Source organism: Saccopteryx bilineata, chromosome 11 (genome assembly GCF_036850765.1).
Source record: "Saccopteryx bilineata isolate mSacBil1 chromosome 11, mSacBil1_pri_phased_curated, whole genome shotgun sequence".
In the NCBI taxonomy this organism is placed as follows: domain Eukaryota; kingdom Metazoa; phylum Chordata; class Mammalia; order Chiroptera; family Emballonuridae; genus Saccopteryx; species Saccopteryx bilineata.
The window spans coordinates 36,303,691-36,325,037 of record NC_089500.1 but is presented as its reverse complement, the minus strand read 5'-3'; the positions used below and the strand labels follow the sequence as shown (position 1 = coordinate 36,325,037).

Here is a 21,347-nt window from a genome sequence, read left to right as displayed (position 1 = left end):
AACACCACACGTATTTATTACGTTTTTGCTCTTGAGTGGACTTAAAAAGAAAAAAGAAGAGACAAAGTGAAAAACAAAAACAAGGAACAGCCAACCAAAAATGTGAGGAAATGTTCAATAAAGGCCAAACCAACGTTTGCGATTCTACCTAAGTTCCAATGCGATGACGGAGAATAAAAACATCACACAGGTGACTAACACCAATTGGTTTACACCCCGGATCATTTACTCCTAAAGGTATACAAGAAATCTGCTCTCAGTGAAGTAAATATCTTATAGTATTTGTTCTGCACCAAAATGTAAAAAGAAGACCAGTCACAGAATAGCAGAACTAAGGCAAGAGTTAAGCCAAGACCATTAAGACCAATATTGTTTCACAGACTTCAGAAGACAGTACAGACCTAAGCAAGGAGATGCTAGGTGAGAATAGACGTGCATTATTTTGTGTCCTGAAAACGAAATTCTAAACATCTACAGAGCTTTTACTTTTAATTAACATATCTATTCATATAAAGAAAACTGTTTGACATCCTGAAACCCAGTCGAATTTAAGTAGCAAGGAAAAGATCTAGGATAGAGAAGAATAATCAATGTCAAATCTTCCTAAAAACTTTCACAGTACCAGGCAACAAAACTATTAAGAAGAAAGAAACGATCACTGAAGATTCCTGTGACAAACGTGAGCCATTTACCAAAGGAATGCATTTATTATTCATTAGATCATGAGAAAAAAATAAAGCAAGACACCAACCTCTCCAAGTGGAAAATCTATTAGTTTATTTTAAATGGTGAGCAGCTAATTGAGTTACATTCCTCAGGTTAATGGTCCCCATGGGTTTAATCCCTAAAGAACAAAACCCATTAGGAAATGAAGCCGTGGTTAAATAGAGAGTCTGGCTAATAGGAAGAAAGTGCTGTGTCAGAGTGCTGCTAGTCACGCCAAGCCATCAGGAAAATGGTTTAAATTGTCTGACTTCCAAACATCAGAAAACTGGGTTAACTCACACTCCAGTAACTATATACCTAATTATCATTAACATAAAAGGTACTGGCCTAATGGGAAACCAGTGAGTTAGAGGAAATCCTTGTCTAAAATTTCTATTCCAATGTACAAGAAACTACATCACGAAAACAAATAGGCAAATCTTTCCCAGCCTTGCTCTTTGGCCTCAACGCAACCAGAACTACACCAAAATCTCCTATTGCTTAATTAAAGTCATGCCAGGTTCTCTAATTTAGTTCATTTGTTATTTGCATTGTTAGAAGGAAATTTAACTTATTTACCAGTTTTGCTTTCCAGGGGAAGAAAAACTATGACAATTAAAAAAAAAAAGACTTCAATAAATCAACAGTTTACAACAGCGTCTAGGCATCCTACCCTGGGTTTGTGAGGAAAGAGATTTATGAACTTGCCTCCCTCTCAACCTAAGAAAGCAGAGGAACACATTTGCTATGACTCTGTCTCCCCACCCCTTTCCACATCCAGTTTTGCTCAGTGAAAGCACAGTCAGTGCTCACGACAAAGAGAATATGCCCATCTACAGGGATCTGGAAAGGGTTCCTGGGCTCTAAAGGGTTACACACACAACATCCCCCTGATCCTGATACCCATGTTCCTAACCACTGTGACACATGGCTGCAGGTCCCTTAACGAAAGTAAGTCAAGTGAAGGGCTGATTTTGAGGGAGGCCACACTGGTTAGGCATTCTGGCAAGCATGTATAAATGCAAGACTAGAAATAAGAAAGAGAGGGCTAGAAATCCAATTTGGGGAGACACTCGTCTAAAAGTAAATGTGGGAACCATGGTGGTGAATTACTACAGGAAAAACTATCTAGAAAGGAGATAAGATGGTGAAGTTCAGATACAGATGTGGAGACAGACCACAGATCAGAGGCACAGAATGAAAGGCCCCCAGATAAATCAGTCTGAAGTTGAACATAGTAAACAAGGGGAATAGTCCCCCCCTGTCAAATGCCACAGAGGCAAAGAAGAAAGACTAAAATCAATAACTCAGAAAAAGAACAATTAATACTCTGTGCATACTCCGCCAAGCATCCTTAGAAAAACTTTACATAGACCAACCTACTTAAATCTTACAAGCAACCTTGTGAGGTGGGTACTGGTATTATTCCCATTTTATTGATTTAAAAAATTGAAGCATGTAGTTCGGTAACTTGTCCAAAGTCACAGTTATTAGCAAGTGGTGGAGCTAGGCTTCAGATTCCAGCTCCAGCTCCAGTAATCTGGCTTTTTAGCACCCTATCAGTTAGCCTCTTACACAGCTGTTAGGAGATCACTGTCAATCTTTAAGTGAGCAGTTACAGCAAAGTAATGGAAACAAAAGGAAAACAGATAAGAGTGGATAATAACAAAGTGAAAGCAGTTAAGTTTCAGAAAAGATAAGTGAGAGCAAGGTCAGGGGAAGTTTTTCTGGAACAGGAGACCCGAGCCTGACTGGTCTGAGGAAGGGAGGAAAGAAAAAAATTTAAATTTAAGGTACCAAAGGTAGTAAGAAGAGGGGGAAATTTTTCCATTATTGGGGCAGTATAAGCAGAGGCACTGAGGGGCCCAGAACCGAGCACACTCGAGGATTGACAACCCAGCAGAGGAGGTAGCAACGGAAAATGAGTTGCAGATGTCCAAGTGGATGGGTGGTGTGGAAAACAGGAAGGAGGGGGACAGGACGAAAGGTCATTGTGAAGACGAGAAGTAATGGTAACAGAGGTCACAAAGTGCCGGCAATGGAGGGCTGGGAAGACTGATCTGGACAGGTGCAAGGACAGCAGGCCACAGCTATGAGGACACCAGGGCCTAGCCAAGCAGAAGAAGATGAACATGTGGCCCAGACCTCCTGATGGTCGCAGGGACATGGGTAGGGGACAGGGTGGAGCGGAAATGTTCTGAAGTGAGTACTAACCTAAGATCATCCAGGATGCAGAACATTGAAGGGCACAGGTTTCTAAAGAAAAGTAAATGAATGAACATTTACTGAGTACCTATATTGTCCAGGCACTAAGCTGAATGCCATATGTAAGTATATAAATAATCATATTTCATTTAATTTCTGTAACAGCTTACATGCCGCCAGCTGAATGGGTACCCTCAAAAAGATGTGTGCACATTCTAATTCCCAGAACCTGTGAATGTCATCTTATTTGGAAAAGGAGTTTTTGTAACTGAAATTAAGTTAAAGATCTTGAGATGAGAAGATGATCCAGATTATCTGGGTAGGCCCCAAATCCAATGACGAGTGCTCAGACAAGAAAAAGGCAGAGGACGAGTTCAAAGGCGTGCGCAGACACAGGAGAAAGCAGTAAGAAGATGCCGGCAGGCACTGGCATGATGTGGCCGCCAGCCCAGGAAGCCAAGAAATGTCAACAGGCACCCTGAAGCTGGAGGCAAGAAAAGATTCTCCCCCACCCCCCCAGAGAGCCTTCAGATGGAGCAGGGCCCTGCCAGCACCGTGACCTTGGACTTGTGGCTTCCAGAACTGGTATGATGACCTTCTGTTGTTCTAAGCCACTCAGTGTGTGGTAATGTGTGGCAGCCCTAAGAAACGAACAGCACCCCAGGATACAGGTACAACTTTCTCCATTATAAGATCAAAAGAGTGACACAGGTAGAATGAACAAATCAGGAGCCCAGCACAGGTCTGAAGGACTCTGAGGAGCAGCAAGCTGGAAGAAGCCACGGCTGAAAGTCAAAGAGGAGAGGGAGGGACTAAGAAAAAGAAAAAACTTCAATGTAAAAAGTTATGAGGGAAGTGACAAGGGGAGGGATAAAACAGAGGCCAGCAATGCAAGGAGGTGGAGGAAGTCAGAGGGGCGCTTACAATTACAGGACAGAAAATGGTTTCCCCATATTACCTACAGAACATATAAGAAAATAAACAATATGGAAAAAGGCAAAACACCGCTTACATATGCCCTTTGATATTACCTACAAATATCCAAGTCAGGTGTCTCTGAATTCCTAAGAACTCGCAAAAATCTTTCGAATATCTATTTCAGATGCTTAGAGGTTTTTCTTTTCCACATCTAGTCCCTTTTCAACAAATTTCCAGAAATTACTCATCTAAGTTGGTGAAGCTAAATATATTATCTCAAGTAATAATGCTATAAACCCTAGGGTTAAGCCAGACTCTATATGTGAAATACAGTTCATATTTGGCCTGGGACCAAAGTATTGCTTAGGTTAAAAACAAAAAAATAAAAATAAAAAACTCTCTAGGCTGTGCCGGGCTATAAAACAATTTACTTTATGTCAAAGTGCTATTTAAACAGTAAACTTACTAAGGTAATAATAATTCAAAGCCAAGTATGGGCTGAAGAAAATCTGCAGTAAAAGTAATTACCAACCTATAATCTCCTCCGCATCTTTCAAGTAAATCATGGGCTGGCTAATGGAAAGAGGATGAAAGAATTCTGTGCTCATAGTCTCATTTTATCGGTGATCATATATGGTACATATCTAGGTCAGATCTTTGCCAACAGCTCAAGCTTTGATCATGCAGACACTAAAAATTAACAAGACATCCTTTACAACAGGTGTTCTGCCAACTCCACTCCACAGTTTTAACAGTTTTAAATTATTCCGAAAGATTATTTGGGTTTGAATATGGATCAAGATGAAAAGAAGAATTTGACTTTTCTAACGATCTTATTCAAGATATTCAGGGTAAATATGTACTTACTCAACAAATAGTTATTTGAATGCCTACCATTTGCCAAGTAGTACCAAAAACGAAGGGGCCACGGGAGTTCCTCTATAAAAACCAAAACCCTGGAGCAGCATAAATCAATCACCTAAAACATTGGAGCATTTTTGCAACAACCAGATCATCAGTTCAAGATAGTTTAAACTGGGCTTAGTAATTCAAAAAATAGATTCTTAACCAAGAAATCTGAAAACAACTAACACAAGACAGCTGTCTGTACTGTCATTTATGAGTTCACTGTTAGTCACTTAAAATAAATGCATAGCTTCTTTAAAGCATGACAGGAGCCCAAAGAGTTAAAAGTTATAAACTACACTGGAGAAAAGCAGAATCAAAAGGAAATGAGGAAATCGGGGAAGGAAGAATGCAGTTAATTAAATAGACTTTTAAAATCAAATCAGTAGGGAATTGTACTCAATAAAATTACAGAGTAAAAGATCAAACTGTAAATAAACACTCCCAAAAAACATTATATAATTATGGAAAGTTAATAATTTCAGAGTGCCTAAGGTAAATGTGAAATGAATCTAGATCTACTTTAGAATTCCACCACAAGAAAAAATATAAGTGAGACCAATCTGAACTATATACTTTAAAATCATCCCCAACTTCCTTGTTTTCATAGTTAAAATACCTTTCACAATTTCAACTTACTTACTCATGAAAAGAAGATGACTGTAGAACAAGCAGGAGGGAAAAGAACAACACATGGGAAATGAATTTCAAAGATTTCCAAAGCTAAAGAATATTTTCAAATCAATAAACAAGGCAACTTATAATTCTTTACTGTAGCTCTCTTGATTCAAATGAAAATAAAGTCCAGCATTTCCTTCTCTGAGTCAAACTGGAAATTGCACTATAATTAGAAGTCATAATTTCTGAGTAATTAACTTAATTAACAGGAAGGCAATATATATAACATGGTTTCAGTAAAGTCATATTAACACTAGCAAGCCTCAAATATCATAAGAGATAATATTTCAATCAAGATATGTTAGAGTAACAAACTGCATATTATTACTTAACTGTAAAGATATTATCAAGACTTTTCTAGCCAAATACTAATTGAAATTTGTTTTGTTTTGCTTTTCAATTAAAGTACAATTGACATACAATATTATTAATAGGTTCAGATGTACAACATGATTTGACATTTGTACACATCACAGAATGATCACCATAAATCTGTCACTATACAATTATAGTTTTATTTCTTGTGATAAAAACCTTTAAGATTTACTGTTCTAGTAAATTTAAGTTTTGCAATACATGCTCCTGGATTTCAAACCCTATTGCAAAGTTATAATAATCAAAGCACAGAGCCCAGAAATAAACCCAGGCACAAGTAATCAATTAATTTATGACAAAGGATGTAAGAATAAACAATAGGGAAACCATAGTCTCTTTAATAAATGGTGTGGGAGAAAACTGGACAGTCACATGCAAAGAATGAAACTGGACCACTATCTTACACCATAGACAAAAATTAACTCAAAGTGGATTAAAGGCTTGAATGTAAGACCTGAGCTATGGTTTTATGGAACCGACTTCAAAGACAAGAGCAACAAAAGCAAAAATAAACAAATGGAGGTGCATCAATTTAAAAAACCTCTGCATAGCAAAGGAAATCATCAGATGAAAAGTCAAGCATCTGAATGGGAGATTTTTGCAAATCATATATCTGATAAGGGGTTAATATCTAAAATATATAAAGAACTTCTACAACTCAATAACAAAAACCAAACAAATTTATTTAAAAATGGGCAGAGGATCTGAACAGACATCTTTACAAAAAAGGTAAATAGGGCCTACATGTAGTTGAAAAGATGTTCAACATCACCCATTATCAGGTGAATGTAAAGCAAAACCACAATGAGATAATCCCCACACACCTGTCAGAATGGCAATTATCAAAAAAAAAAAAAGAGAGAGAGAGAAGTTTTGGTGAGGATGTGAACAAAAAGGAACCCTCGTGTATGACTGGTCAGAATGCAAACTGGTGCAGTCACTATGGAAAACAGCATAGAGGTTCCTCAAAAAACTAAAAATAGAACTTTCATATGATTCAGCATTTCCATTTCTGGGTACTTATCCCCCCAAAAAAGAAAACCCTAATAAAAAATATATGCATGAAGCCTGACCTGTGGTGGCGCAGTGGATAAAGTGTCGACCTGGAAACGCTGAGGTCGCCGGTTCGAAACCCTGGGCTTGCCTGGTCAAGGCACATATGGGAGTTCATGCTTCCAGCTCCTCCCCCCTTCTCTCTGTCTCTCCTCTCTCTCTCTCTCTCTGTCTGTCTCTCCCTCTCCTCTCTAAAACGAATAAATAAAAAATTTTAAAAAAAAAGTGGCCCCTGAGCCACTTTAAAAAAAAAAAAAAAATATATATATATATATATATACACACACACACACACACACACACACACACACACCCCATGTTCATTGCAGGAATATTTATAACAGCCAAGATATGAAAACAACCTAAATGCTTATTGATAGGTGAGTGGATAAAAAAGATGTGGCATGCATATACAATGGAATACTACTCAGACATAAAAAAGAATGAAATCTTACTACTTGCAACATGAATGAACTTAGAGGGTTTTATGCTAAGTGAAATAAGTCGGGCTGAGAAAGACAAATATTGTATTATTTCACTTGTATGAGGAATCAAAAAAAAAAAGAAACAAAAGAAAACAAAACCAATCCCATAGATACAAACAACAGATTGGTGGTTGCCAGAGGAGGAGAGGGTTTGGGGTTAAGGGAAATGGGTGAAAGGGATCAAGAGGTCCGAATACGCCTCCAGCTTTGCTCTTCTTTCTCAAGATTGCTTTTGCTGGTCAGGATTCAGACAAAGTTTAGGATTGTTTGTTCTTTTTCTATGAAAAAATGCCGTTGGAATTTTGACAGGGGTCGCACTGAATTTGCTTTGGTAAATTGCTTTGGGTAGCACGTTTAACTATTAATTTTTCCATCCATGAGCACAAACTATCTTTCCATTTATTTGTGCCTTCTTTATGTTCTGTCATCAGTGTCTCATAGTTTTCAGTTTACAGGTCTTTCATCTTCTTGATTAAATTTATACCTAGGTATTTCTTTCTGATGCAATTGTGAATAAGATTTTCCTCAATTTCTACTTTTGATGGTTCATTTTTAGTGTGTAAAAATGCAATAGATTTTTGCATTTTGATTTTGCACCCTGCAATTTTACTGAATTTGTTGATTAATTCTAAGTTTGTCAGTAAATTTACAGTTTTCTATAAATGAAACCATATCATCTATAAATGGTGACAATTTTACATCTTCCTTTCCAATTTGAAAGATGTTTTTTCTTTCTCCTAATTGCTCGGCTAAGACTTCCAATACTATGTTGAATAAAAGTAGAGTGGACATCCTTGTCTCGTTCCTGATTTTAAAGGGAAAGCTTTTAGCTTTTCACTGTTGAGTATGTTAGCTGTCAGGTTATTACATATGGCTTTTATTATGTTGAGATATGTTCAGTCTATACCCACTGTGTTGAGAGGTTTTTATCATAAATAGATGTTAAATTTTATCAAATGTTTTTTCTGCATCTCTTGAAATGATGTTAGTAATGTGGTATATCATGTTGATTTCAAGCACTGAACAAATCCATCTTGATCATGGTATATGATCCTTATGATGTACTTATGATGTTCAATTTGGTTTGTTAATATTTTGCTGAGAATCTTTGTATCTACGTTCATTAGGAATATTAGCCTATAATTTTCTTTTTTGTGTGGTCTCCTTGTCTAGTTTTGATGTAAGGGTAACACTACCTTCAAAAAATTTGAAAGTATTCCCTCCTCTTCAACCATTTGGAAGATTGTGTGAAGGAGAGGTATTATTAATCTTCTTTGATATTTGGTAGAATTTACCAGTGAAGCTATCTCATCTTTTTTACTTTTGTTTGGGAGGGGTTTATTGTTATCATTGATTTAATTTCATTATTTTTAACAAATCTGTTCAGATTCTCTATTTCTTCATGAGTCAGACCTAGAAGGTTACATGTTTCTAAGAAACTATCCATTTCTTCTCAGTTGTAAAATTTGCTGGGGTGTACCTGTTCACCATAGTCTCTTATGATCCTTTCTATTTCTTTGGCATCAGTTGTAATTTCTCCTCTCTCGTGTCTGATTTTATTTACTTGAATCCTCTCTCTTTTCTTTCTTGGCGAGTCTAGCTAAAGGTCTGTCAATTTTGTTTATCTTTTCAAAGGACACCCTTTACGCTAACTTTCCTATTTTAATTGAGGAGGGTTTTAGCTGTAGCTTAATCCAAACTCTGCCATGTTCTGCTATGACCAAAAACAAATACTCCCATGAAACATTACAAATCAAGTTGGCCCAATGTAGAACTTACATGGGAAAGAAAAGATAAAATAGGGGTGCTGTGTGAAATTCTCCAGTGGTCCCAAGACATGACGTAAAAATACTTAGTGATAACTGGAACTCCTAATTTTGAAATAGCGTGTTATTGCCATTCTAGGTATACTCGGAAAATCTATTTTCAACCTTCAGTGGACCTGATCTTCAACTGAAATCAAAATGTCACTCATATATTATTCACTCTGTTATTATCCTGACAAAAAACAGAAGTGGGAAGAAAAGGTTTTTTAAATGTTAAATCACTGTGTCCTTAAAAAATAAAGAAAAAAAAAAAACCGATTCAGAGGGAAAATGAAGAGAGAGAGAGGAGGAAAGAAAGGACAGGGACAGGCTGCTCTGACTGAAGTGGTAAATTACAATCTGAGGCAGTGGTGGCAGGCAATAGTCAGCTGGTAAGGGGGCCAGATAAATTGACCGAAAGAAGACAGTAAACACACAAAGCCCCAGCGACTCTCAACTCTCTAAGAACTCCCCAACATAAGCTAGGAAATCCAGCCTCTAGAACAATCACTCTGCAATGCTCCTCCTTCCTCTCAGCTAGGTTCACTTGCCCACCCACGTCCACATTGTTACTTAGGTTAAGACAAACATGAAAGGCAAGCCTGAAAGGGAAAACAAGTCACAAGTGGTAGTGGGTGGAAGAAGGAACAGGTGGAGGAGCAGGTCTGCCCCTCGGCTGGGTGAGAAAAGTGGCCAGAGTCTATCACAGCACAGAGTGGCTGGGTTTCAAGGGCTCTCTAAGCCTGGCCAGTCTCCTAAGCAAGACACCTTCTCCAGCCTTAACAGGTAGTAAATCCGAGGCTTGAAAACATAAAAGGACAGCTTACAAGGCCACTTGTTTTATTGTTTACAAATCAATTAGAATGATTTGATTTGGTTTCTTTACAATGAGCCAAAAATCTTCCTTGTAATTACCCTCAATACTATCTAAGCTATCCAAAAAAAAAAAAAAGTCCCCCCCCTTTTATACAGTATCCCTTTAGGTTGAAGAAGATTTCTCCCAAATCTTCCATTTTCTAGGGCAGCAATGATCGGTTCAACTCAGGCATAGTGGAAAGAGTCAGATATCCCAAGGTGTACATTTCAGCTCTTCCAAACTTGTCTACTTCAGCTCTTCCAGCAATGATGTGAGACTCTGGGCAAGTGAAATCTTTGGGAGCCTGTCTTTCCTTCTCTTTCTTTATAGCAAGGCTATCCCACTAGTATGCGGTTGGGAGTAGGTAGGGACACCTCCACGGAAAAACAGTGGCCTAACTTTGGGAATTTGCTCCTGGGGCTTCTTTGTACACAGCTTTGGCTCCAGAGACACAGGCTTCTGTGTCCAATGCGCTCATGGTGCTGGGCCATTGGTCACAGGAGCAAATATTGGGGCTGTGTGGGGAAATGGACAGCCGCAGCTACAACCACCAAAACCCAAGGCCTACAGGACAAGTGCCTTGAGAAACATTCTAATTCATCCTATAATAAACAGGCTCGTGCCAGGATGGGTTAGACAACTGCCTGCCCTTTATAACACTCAAGAGGCAAATGCATTCTGTTCCCAACCAAATTCCAAATAGTGTTTGGAATACCTACCACAGGAAGAGACTACAAATCTAGATTAGGCATTTTTCATGTAAAAATATCCACAGACATGGCTATTTTTACCTTTAATAAACATTAAAGGGCAGTAATGCTAAACACTGCTAAAGAATAAATACATCACTATATCATTCTGCCACATTATTTAACAGACCTCAAATTTATTCATAAGAAAATAACACAGAGAATGGTATTTGGCATTGTCAGATTTCAGTGAATCAATTTTCCTTTCAAATACGCCTCATTTCCCACAAGGCCACAGAATTTAAATTCACTAATGCTGAAACAACATAGCTCAGTTACATATACTGCTCAAAAATGGCAATCTGACTGTAGTAGGCCATCTCTAAGAACGCCTCCCCCAGCACTCCTTGAGCGCAGACTGAACATAGTGACTCTACTAAAAGAGAAAATATGGAGGCCCATGTGTCAAGGAACTAAGCAAGGCCTCCAGCCAACACCCTGCGAAGAACTGAGGTCCCCAGTGCAACAACACTCAAATCCACGTAGGCGAACCTGGAAGCAGAACCTCCCCCAGTGGAGCCTTCAACCACAGCCCTGATCACCACTCTGCAGCCCAGTGAGACCTTGATCCAGGGGCACCCAACCAAACCATGTCCAGATTCCTGGCCCATAGAAACTCTGCAACAACACATGTTGTTTTAAGCCCCTAAATTTTGGGGTAATTTGTCAGAAAATAAATGATATCTAATACACTGATAGATCCTGGCATTTTTCTCCTCTGTTTCTAACCCCTCCATATTTATTCTCCCAAGATGCCTAACATCCAACATCAGAATGGCATTGCTGAGTCAGCTGGTGACAGAATGAACTGGAGCTGCTGTACTAAGAGAAGTGATTTAATCAAGAACGCTCAGTCCATCAGCAATTCTCTACTAAGCCTTCAGTATGTGCCAAGACAGAAACAAAATCTCTTAACCGCGTCCAGGAAACAGCTCACTCTATACTAGGATTTGTTCACATAAACAGAGCCCCTCACTCTGAGCAGGTAAATCAGGCACCCAACTAATCAGATAGGAACTCCCTCAACTTCCCTCTCCACACGCATCTAATTTTTACTATGACAAACACCTTTATCTCCTCCCATTTCCAAAATTAATCTACCTATGCACTTGATCCCACCCCCTCCACCTGGTCTCCCTGATTCCAATCTTGCTCCCTTTAATGCATCCAAACCAGTATAGCCAAAATATTTCTAGAATGCAAATCTGGTCATTTCACTCTCCTACTTAAAATTTAAGCCCAGTGGTTTGACACTGTTCTCAGGCTAAAGTCCAAGTTCTCAAACCCAGCTTACAAGGATCTGTAGGACGGGTGTCATATTGACCTTTTCAGCCCACACTCCCCTCTATACCCTATGCTTTGGCCCCTGCCTTTTCTTTTTAAACTTTCCATTACTCTCTCACCTCTTAGCCTTCGAATACTCCATTCCTGCCTGAAGTATTCTTCCCCAAGTCAACCCTTTAATTACACTGCAGAACAATTTTTTTTTTCATTTTCTGTTGCATGAGGTTTTAGAACTGTGTCTATATATTTGTGCACCGCTAATTCCAAATATGAAATCTGTTTTTTGGTGCATGCTCTAGTTTTTATGCAATTTTAATTTCATTTGTTACAGTTAATGGCATGCATTGGTTTTTAAATTGGAGTTAAAGGGCAACAACTCTTGGATTGAACATAATACAAGGCAATGTTTTACAAATATCACTTTTACATAATTGTAGTCGTTTTTAAATGTAAAAAAATTATCTGATAAAAACACCCTCTTATTTTTTTTTAAGATTAAATATGGCTTCTTCGAGTAGGCATAAATGTAATAGTCCTGACACCTTCTGTTATATATGTGGCTGTTACACACTTCAACGTCAAAAGCGCAATATTTCATTTGTGACACATGCATTTATTGCCTATTTTCAAGTTCCCTTAGGCGATCAAGACAAGAATTGGGCTCCTCATATTGTGTGCCATAATTGTGAGGAAATGCTTCATGATGGGGCAAAAGGAAAATGCAAAGGAATGCCTTTTGGTATTTCCATGGTTTGGCGTGAACCTAAGGACCACAGCAGTGACTGTTACTTCTGTCTGATCCATACAAAGGGCATCAGCAAGAAAAAATGGCATATGATCGCATATCCTAATATTCCTTCAGCATTATGACCTATCCCACTCTGAGACACTCCTGGTTCCAGTTTTCAATGGTTTTATTTCTTCTAAGGACGAAGAAAGTGAACATAGTGATCAAGTGTATATTGATAAGATGTATGAGGAAATGGTTGTAAAATCTGAAGGGTCTTCTTCTGATGCCAAGCAGTCATTAACCCCTCAGCAGTTTAGCCAACCTGAACTGAATGACTTAGTAAGAGATTTGGGCCAATCAAAGAAAGCAGCTGAGTTATTAGCCTCCAAGCTTCAAGAAAAGAATGTACTTCACCAGTCAGCTAAAGTATCCCATTTCAGGAAGCGTGAACAAATTTTTGTGGACTTTTTTTCCGAAGACAAACACTTTGTTTACTGTCATGATATAAGTAGTCTTCTCAGCCAGTTAGGTGTTGCCACTTACAGTCCAACAGAATGGTGGCTATTTCTTGCCAGCTCTAAACAGAGTCTGAAATGTGTTCTCCTACACAACGGTAATGTTTATGCAGCGGTTCCAATTGGTTATTCAACTCATCAGCTAGAAGATTATAATGACATAAAAATTGTCATTAACTTACTGAAGTATGAGAAGCATAACTGGATCATTTGTGTGGATCTTAAAATGGTAAATTTCTTGCTAGGACAACAGAGAGGTTTCACGAAGTATCCTTGCTTTCTGTGTTTGTGGAACAGCCGAGCTCAGGAGAAACACTGGACACAGAAGGAGTGGCCGAAACGTGAAGCTCTAGAAGTAGGGATGCAAAATATTGTGAAGGAACCTGTAGTTAATCGAGACAGGATCATTTTTCCCCCACTTCACATCAAACTTGGCTTAATGAAGCAGTTTGTTCAGGCTTTGAATAGAGAAAGTGAATGCTTTCAACATATTATTTCTGCTTTTCCTGTCTTATCTTTCAAGAAGATAAAAGCAGGTGTATTCGATGGACCTCAAATTCGACCCCTCATATGTGATGAAGAATTTGCCAGGAAAATGAATAAGGAGGAGAGAGCAGCATGGCAGTCTTTTGTGGCAGTTACAAAGAACTTCCTTGGCAACAAAAAAGCAGAAAACTATGAATTTCTGGTCCAAAGGATGCTGTTGGCTTTCCGCGACACTGGATGTAGTATGAGCGTTAAGATCCACTTCCTGAACAGTCACCTTGATAAGTTTCCTGAAAATCGTGGAGCTGTTAGTGATGAGCAGACTACTGCTGGAACATCAAATGAGATTGTCCTCAACAAGTACACAAACGCAAGAGCTACAAACGCAAATTTTTGCCTGAATAGAATTTAAATAAGTTTTGCGCAAATTTTATAATTAAAATAAGTGTTTTAATATGTTCTATTTTGAAATTGTAGACAAATTCTGATGCAATCCTATATTTTAGTATATTATTGTATTTACTGCATTATATAAATTATTATATTTTCACAAAGATGATGCCCAAGAAGACATTCTACTTCATTCTGTTAAACTAAATGTTGAAAATTACAATAAGATGAAAACCTAAAATCTTGAATTGCAAAAAAACTGTAGCTAACAGAGAAAAACTAATGTCAGATTTGAGATCAGCACACTTGAATTAGGTAAGACCAAGTGTTTTTTGTGGATGCAACAAAAATTATATTCCCCAGTGTTATAAGCTTCTGACCTCAGCTTAATCCTCCTCTTCTCCCCAATACCTAAACCACTTCAGTGCCCCCAACCACAAACTGGCACATCCATAACTGTATTTCACACCATTTTCTAGAACAGTTACTCTAATTGTGTGAGCTTCCCACTGGCTCTGTGCTCTGTGAAGACAGGGACCTGTGAGAGCTGTTCAACACAGAACCACAGAGCCTTGGACAGACTAACATTTGCTACACGAATAAGTAAAAATGAAGTCTTCCTAGATCACATGTCATAAATTGTGCCCCTTCCCACATCTTCCAACCTGACCTTTCCTCCCTAAGTCTCCACATAAGCTCAGGCTTTCCCATTGTAAAGCTCCTCTGACCCTACAGGCTCACACTTTAACCACCTCCTTTCCACTAAATGAGTCACTGTCATGATTGCCTCCCCAGCTCAAGGCAATCTGGCCTCAGGACACCAAAAAAACTCTTGCAGTGGCTGTCACAGACCTCCTTCCTACGTACCAAGTTAACAATTCTCCTTCCAGACACTACACCACTGAACTTTACCCCACCTACCATACTTGTCCTGCTGATCATCATTTTTATTTATTTACTTACTTTTGCAAAGACCTCTCTCCACTTTCATGATCTCTCTCTCTCTCCCTTTATTTTCTCGTTCCTGTATCTCCACTTGTTCTGTGGGATTTGATCTGTAGCGACCTTCTCTTCTGCCTCCACAAGCTCTCCTTGGGCAGCCGGTCATCTAAACTTTCCAGGGTGTCAACCACACTGACTCTCAAGCAACGCCTCAAGGGAAACTTTTCAAATTACACGTGGGCTACCTTCACATTCCAATTTAACCTCATCATTCCAGTGGGAGAGTAACTAACTCATACAGTCACTTCTGCTTGCAGGAGTTAGTTTTATCTCAGGTATGTCGTCAGGTGAGAAGTACAATAGATAAGTATCATTACCTTTGGAGGCCCTGGCTGATTGGCTCAGTGGTAGAGCGTAGGCCTGGCGTGCAGGAGTCCTGGGTTCAATTCCCCACCAGGGCACACAGGAGAAGCGCCCATCTTCTTCTCCACCCCTCCCCCTCTCCTTCTTCTCTGTCTCTCTAATCCCCTCCCGCAGCCAAGGCTCCATTGGAACAAAGATGGCCCAGGCACTGAGGATGGCTCCATGGCCTCTGCCTCAGGCGCTAGAATGGCTCTGGTCACAACAGAGCGACGCCCCAGATGGGCAGAGCACCGCCCCCTGGTGGGCATGCCGGGTGGCTCCCGGCCGGGTGCATGCGGGAGTCTATCTGACTGCTTCCCCATTTCCAACTTCAGAAAAATACAAAAAATACAAAAAAAAAAAAAATCTTGGGGGTGAAGACACTCAATGGCTCTCCTGTATTTCACACTGTATTTCTCCTGGGCTCTAAGCCCTTACTTCCATCTGTCTCCCTACTGACAAGTTCTTGGATATCCTACAGGCATCCCAATTCAATTTCTCTACAAGCAAAGAGCCCCCTTAAGGCATGTGCCTGTCTTTAGCCCCTATTACCCACAGCCTAGGTGTCCAGGATAGAATGCGAGCATTGTCTCCCTTCCATCCAACTACTCACATCTTCTCAACTCTGCCCTGATCCAACTGCAGCCTTGATTAGGTTCCAATCTTCCAATGCCTGAGCTGCTGAAATAATTTCCTCCTTCCCACTGGTTGTCCTCCATAACCCATACTCCATGCTAAAAGCAGAGGCAGATTTAACAGCAGGCGCACCGGGCACACGCCCTGGACTCCAACTTCTAAGGGGCCCCGCAAAACCCCAACTTTACAGTTTTTTCTAATGTAAGGGGCCCAATATTTTCTTCTGCGTCCAGGGCCTCAACCGACCTTAATCCAACTCTGGCTAAAAGAACTGCTCTAAAACAGAGGACTGCATCATTTCCCTTTTCAAAACTTCTGGTGTTCTCTGCAACATACAGGACAAAAATTTCAGCATGGGATGCATGGCTAGTAAGAAAGAGTCAGAGAAAAGAAATGACCAACACCATGCCCTAAATCAAAAGAATCCCTGAAATGTGCATGCCGATGAGAGCACTTTTTGAGTAGAAAGCCAAAAGGACCTTTGAAACACAAAGCAGACGGTATCAGATAAAAAGATCACAACCAGGCTCACCCAGCCAGGTCAGCAGGCTAAAGGGTTGCAGAAAGCTGTGAGGCAACTAGCTCCCTTCTGCACTAGCCAAGAAACACCAACGCAAAGGCCAGGGGGCTCTGAGCAAGGACCTAACTAAGCCACCCTCTCCCACAACGCATGTGCTTGCACATACTCCTCAGGTCCTGACCATCGCCAATTCCACTGCCAGGGCACAAAACCCCTGGAGGCCCAAATAACAAAGCACTCAGACAGCTAATTCCTTCAAAAGGCCCACAGGAATTCAAACCAAAGAGGCCCAGCCCAATTCCACCTTTACTCAGAGAATACAGCAGCCGGTCAGCTGTCTGGGAAAGGTCAGGACTCTCTGGTGAGTCAAAAGAAGAGAGACATCCCCACTTCCAGGGGAGTTGTACAATCTTCCCCTGGATATTACCCCATTGAAGATGGGCACATAAACTTTTCTTAATCATAGACAGTGCTGAGAAAGTTGTAGGAGCTAAGACCTGTCTTTCTCTGCCAGGAATTTTAGGGACCTCCAGCGCCAGAACACTAGGCTGGGCAGGAGAGCCCAAGCAAGGCCTTCTCCATCTGGCCCATCCACCACCTCGCGCCTTACGTGGTAGCCAGATGGAAATACTCCTGTTTTGTGGAACCCTATGCTGTTCCCTCTGCCTAGAATCCCTTACTCAGCACAGAGAAATCCTGTCCATCCTCAAGGACCCACTCCAAACCACCACCACCTCTGGAAATCCTTAACCACTCCTCACTTGCCCCCACCTGCCTTCCAAGGACTTGCCACAGCCCTTCCACAGGGCTCATCCCACTGCAGTGCAAGGGAAGGAACCATGGCTTATTCACTTATCTTCCATGCCTCCAACAATGTCTAGCCTACCTGCGGTTCTCTAATCGCGTTTGCTGAATGAACCTGCAAGTCAGCTCATCTACTCCTTTAATACTATAGCAGGAAAATTACTATGTCGTGTTCGGAATTTTATACTGGAAACTGTTTCATACTAAGTGAAACTCCAATCTCAATCCAGCCAGTTACCTTGGAAGGAAACTGCGCTCATCCTTCTGCAATCACACACAAAGGCAGAAATATGCCTGACCAGGCGGTGGCGCAGTGGATAGAGCGTCAGACTGGGATGCAGAGGACCCGGGTTCAAGACCCCGAGCTCGCCAGCTTGAGTGCGGGCTCATCTGGTTTGAGGAAAAGCCCACCAGCTTGAACCCAAGGTCACTGGCTCCAGCAAGGGGTTACTTGGTCTGCTGAAGGCCCGCGGTCATGGCACATATGAGAAAGCAATCAATGAACAACTACGGTGTCGCAATGAAAAACTGATGATTGATGCTTCTCATCTCTATCCGTTCCTGTCTGTCTGTCCCTATCTATCCCTCTATCTGACTCTCTCTCTGTCCCTATAAAAAAAAATTTTAAATAAAAATTAAAAAAAAAAGAGAGAGAAAGGGAAGGAAGAACATAGGTGGAGACTACGGAAGAGAAATGAAAATGACAGGAAGCCTGGGGAAGGCACATGCCCAAAGGTCTCCGGATGGGAAACATAGGAAAAATATAATTGATGCCTATTGAACAGGTGGATGTGGGTAGCATTAATATAAACTTTTCAACAGAGGAGATTCAAAACATTTACTTAAATTAAGAAAAAGTGCTCTCTTATACAACATATTTTAGTCATTAGAAATTCTAGCCCTGGCTAGTTGGCTCAGCTGATGAGCGTCAGCCCAGAGTGTGAAAGTCTCAGGTTTAATTCCCAGCCAGGGCACACAGGAGAAGAGCCCATTTGCTTCTCACCCTTCCCCCTCTCTTTTCTCTCTATCTCTCTCTTCCCCTCCGGTAGCCAAGGTTCCACTGGAGCAAAGTTGCCCCCCACCCCCGCCCCGGTGCTGAGGATGGTTCCATGGACTCAGCCTCAGGCTCTAGAATGGCTCCAGTTGCAACGGGGCAACAGCCCAGATGGGCAGAGCATCGCCCTCCGGTGGGCATGCCAGGTGGATCCTGGTCCAGCACATGCGGAGTCTGTCTTCCTCCCTGCTTCTCACTTCAGAAAAATACAAAAAAAAAAAAAAAATTCTGCCTCAACATGTAATTCAAGCAAAAATAAGAATTTGTTCAAAAGAATCTATGTACCTATAATGTAAACTAGTTATAAAAACCTAATTAGTTTTGGGCACATGTCTTTAATAAGAAATCTACAATGAGCCCTGGCCAGTTGGCTCAGGGGAAGAGCGTCAGCCTGGCATGTGGAAGTCCTGGGTTCGACTCCCGGCCAGGGCACACAGGAAAAGCGCCCATCTGCTTCTCCACCCTTTCCCCTCTCCTCTCTCTCTCTCTCTCTCTCTCTCTCTCTCTCTTCCTCTCCCGCAGTCAAGGCTCCACTGGAGCAAAGTTGGCTCGGGCACTGAGGATGGCTCCATGGCCTCCACCTCAGGTGCTACAATGGCTCCAATTACAAGGGAGCAACGCCCTGGATGGACAGAGCATCGCCCCTGGTAGGCATGCCTGGTAGATCCCAGTCATGCACATGCGGGAGTATGTCTCTGCCTCCTGGCTTCTCACTTCTGAAAAATAAAAATAAAATTTTTTTTTTAAAAAGGAACAGGTGTGATAGTAATTTTAGGAAATTAAACAGGTATCAATAAGGTTTGCTTCTCCTCCCTACCCCTACAATTCATTACAATAATCCAAACAAGACAATGCCCTGATAACAATTCCATCTCAAAATTCTTCAGGTGTAAGAAGCCATCCATTTTTAGCTAAGTCAAAGGGAGAAATGACACTGATTTAAAAGACTACTAGTGTTTAACAATAGGAGATGCCACAGTGTTACTAAGTAATTTAACACTAAATACATAAGAACCAGAAAAAATTCAGAAAAGCTTTGGAAACACAATGCGTTTTAACATCCATATGAAGTTGCTATTTCTCATCCATTAGAATGCCACACTGGCATCTTTTTAACCAAAAGGGGCTGAGGAATTAAGATTTTTGATAAAGAAGCCAATTCAAATAGATTATACAAGTGTGTTTTTGCCCAAAGGCCAAAAATTTTAAATAGATTAAAACGTTAATCTATTTAATACAAACTATCTTACATAATTATTTCAATTATCATTTTATCTCAGAAGTTATCTTAACAGGTAAGAAGGTTAGCTACCCTTGAAAAGCAGACTAGAGCAGACTAAATAATGCAGCATTTTTACAAGACAATTCATCGCCTAAAAATTTCTCAAGTACAGCACAAATAAATGTTCACTGACCCCATTCTCATAAAGTGACCTAGAACGCTAGAATACATACATACTTGAACTCAATCACATTTCCTGCCCTTGGTTTCTCCATAATATTTTTATAGCCAATCATTATATCTGTGAGTGTTTGAATAAAACTATGACTAAGTCCTGAGTTTAAGCTTAAAGACTTTATATTCAATGGACAGAGCTGTCATGAATACTCAGGAAAGCGACCAGGGCATCTGGGGCCGTCATGCCTAATTTTGCTGTGTCCTTTAATACAGTTCTTTAAGTTATTTAAATGTGCATTAACAAAACTCACATACCAAAGACATGCCCTGAAGCAGTTTATTTGACTCGTCTGAAATAACATTTCAAATAAAACTCTTTCTGCCCGGCCTCTGTACAGCTTGCGAATCCCATAAGTATATCCTGCGTTTCCTCCAGCGTGACCGTGGGAAGTGAGGGTGTGTCTCGGTGCTTACCGATGCCCGGAGCCACATAGATGAAGTAGAGACAAGATGAGGACAGGGAGAAGAAGAAGATGAAGGCGAGGAGGGAGCGATTGGAGACCCGCATCATCCGCCTGAGCACAGACATCTTCCTCTTCCCGCCCGGGAGCTCGGGCTGCGCTCTGCGGCCGGCTTTGCGGGCAGCGTCCAGGCCCTAAACTTCCATGAATGTGCTAAGAACCCCGAGACCGCAACGGGGTCCGCGCGGGGCGGCCCTGGGGGACAGGCCGGAGCGGGAGGGAGGCAAGGGAGGGTGCGGACGGAATGAATGAGAGGCCGGAGAGCTGGGGGAGGGGAAGCGCGGGGGGACAACGGGGAAGGGGTGAGGGGGAGAGGGGACGCAAGGACCTGCGGAGGCCGAGGAGCGCGTTTAACCGCCTCTCAGCGGCGGGAAGAGGGACCCCGGCTGGGTAGAGACGCGGGTGCGCGCCGCGGCGTCCCTGCGGAGACCGGCTGCAAACCGCAGTGCTACCTGCGGCCCCGGCCGCCGCGCCCCTGAGTGCAGGACGCGAGTCCCCGGCGCGCAGGATCTGGGCCGCCGCGCTCCGCAGGCCTGGGCCGCCGCCTGCTCCGCCTCCGGACCTCCGCGTCTGGTGCCGGCGCGGGGCTAGCGCTGGAGCCGGAGCCGGAGCGCGCGGCACGCGGGGGCCTGCGGGGGCCCTGGGGGCCGAGCAGCTGGGCGCTCGCCGGCGTGCAGCCTCCTCCTCATGCCGCACCGGGCCCCGGCGCCCCGCGGCGGCCGCGGAAAACCTGGGGTGGAGGAGGCGGCGTCCCGGGCAACCACGAGCGCGCTGCGGCTCCGGCTCCTGCTGCTGCCGCTGCCGCTGCCACTGCCAGCTGCCAGCCCGGCCTCAAAGGCGAAGATCGCAGCAGCATTACCGCCGCCGGCCCGGGTGAGGCGCCCCCGCCGGCACCGCCCCCGGACGGCCCGCGGACACCAGGCGGAGAG

The 21,347-nt window shown here is 42.0% G+C and overlaps 1 protein-coding gene across 2 annotated transcripts in view; it reads right to left on the bottom strand.

Annotated features, from left to right (window-relative positions):
• The window catches only part of B4GALT6 (beta-1,4-galactosyltransferase 6), a 90,783-nt gene extending 69,879 nt beyond the window's left edge, over positions 1-20,904 (bottom strand). For both annotated transcript variants that reach the window (XM_066246909.1, XM_066246910.1), the window contains exon 1: positions 20,372-20,904. In XM_066246909.1, the coding sequence (XP_066103006.1) occupies positions 20,372-20,486 (115 nt within the window). In that variant the 5' untranslated portion in view covers positions 20,487-20,904. The remainder of the gene's footprint in view (positions 1-20,371) is intronic.
• Positions 20,905-21,347: the final 443 nt, after the last annotated feature.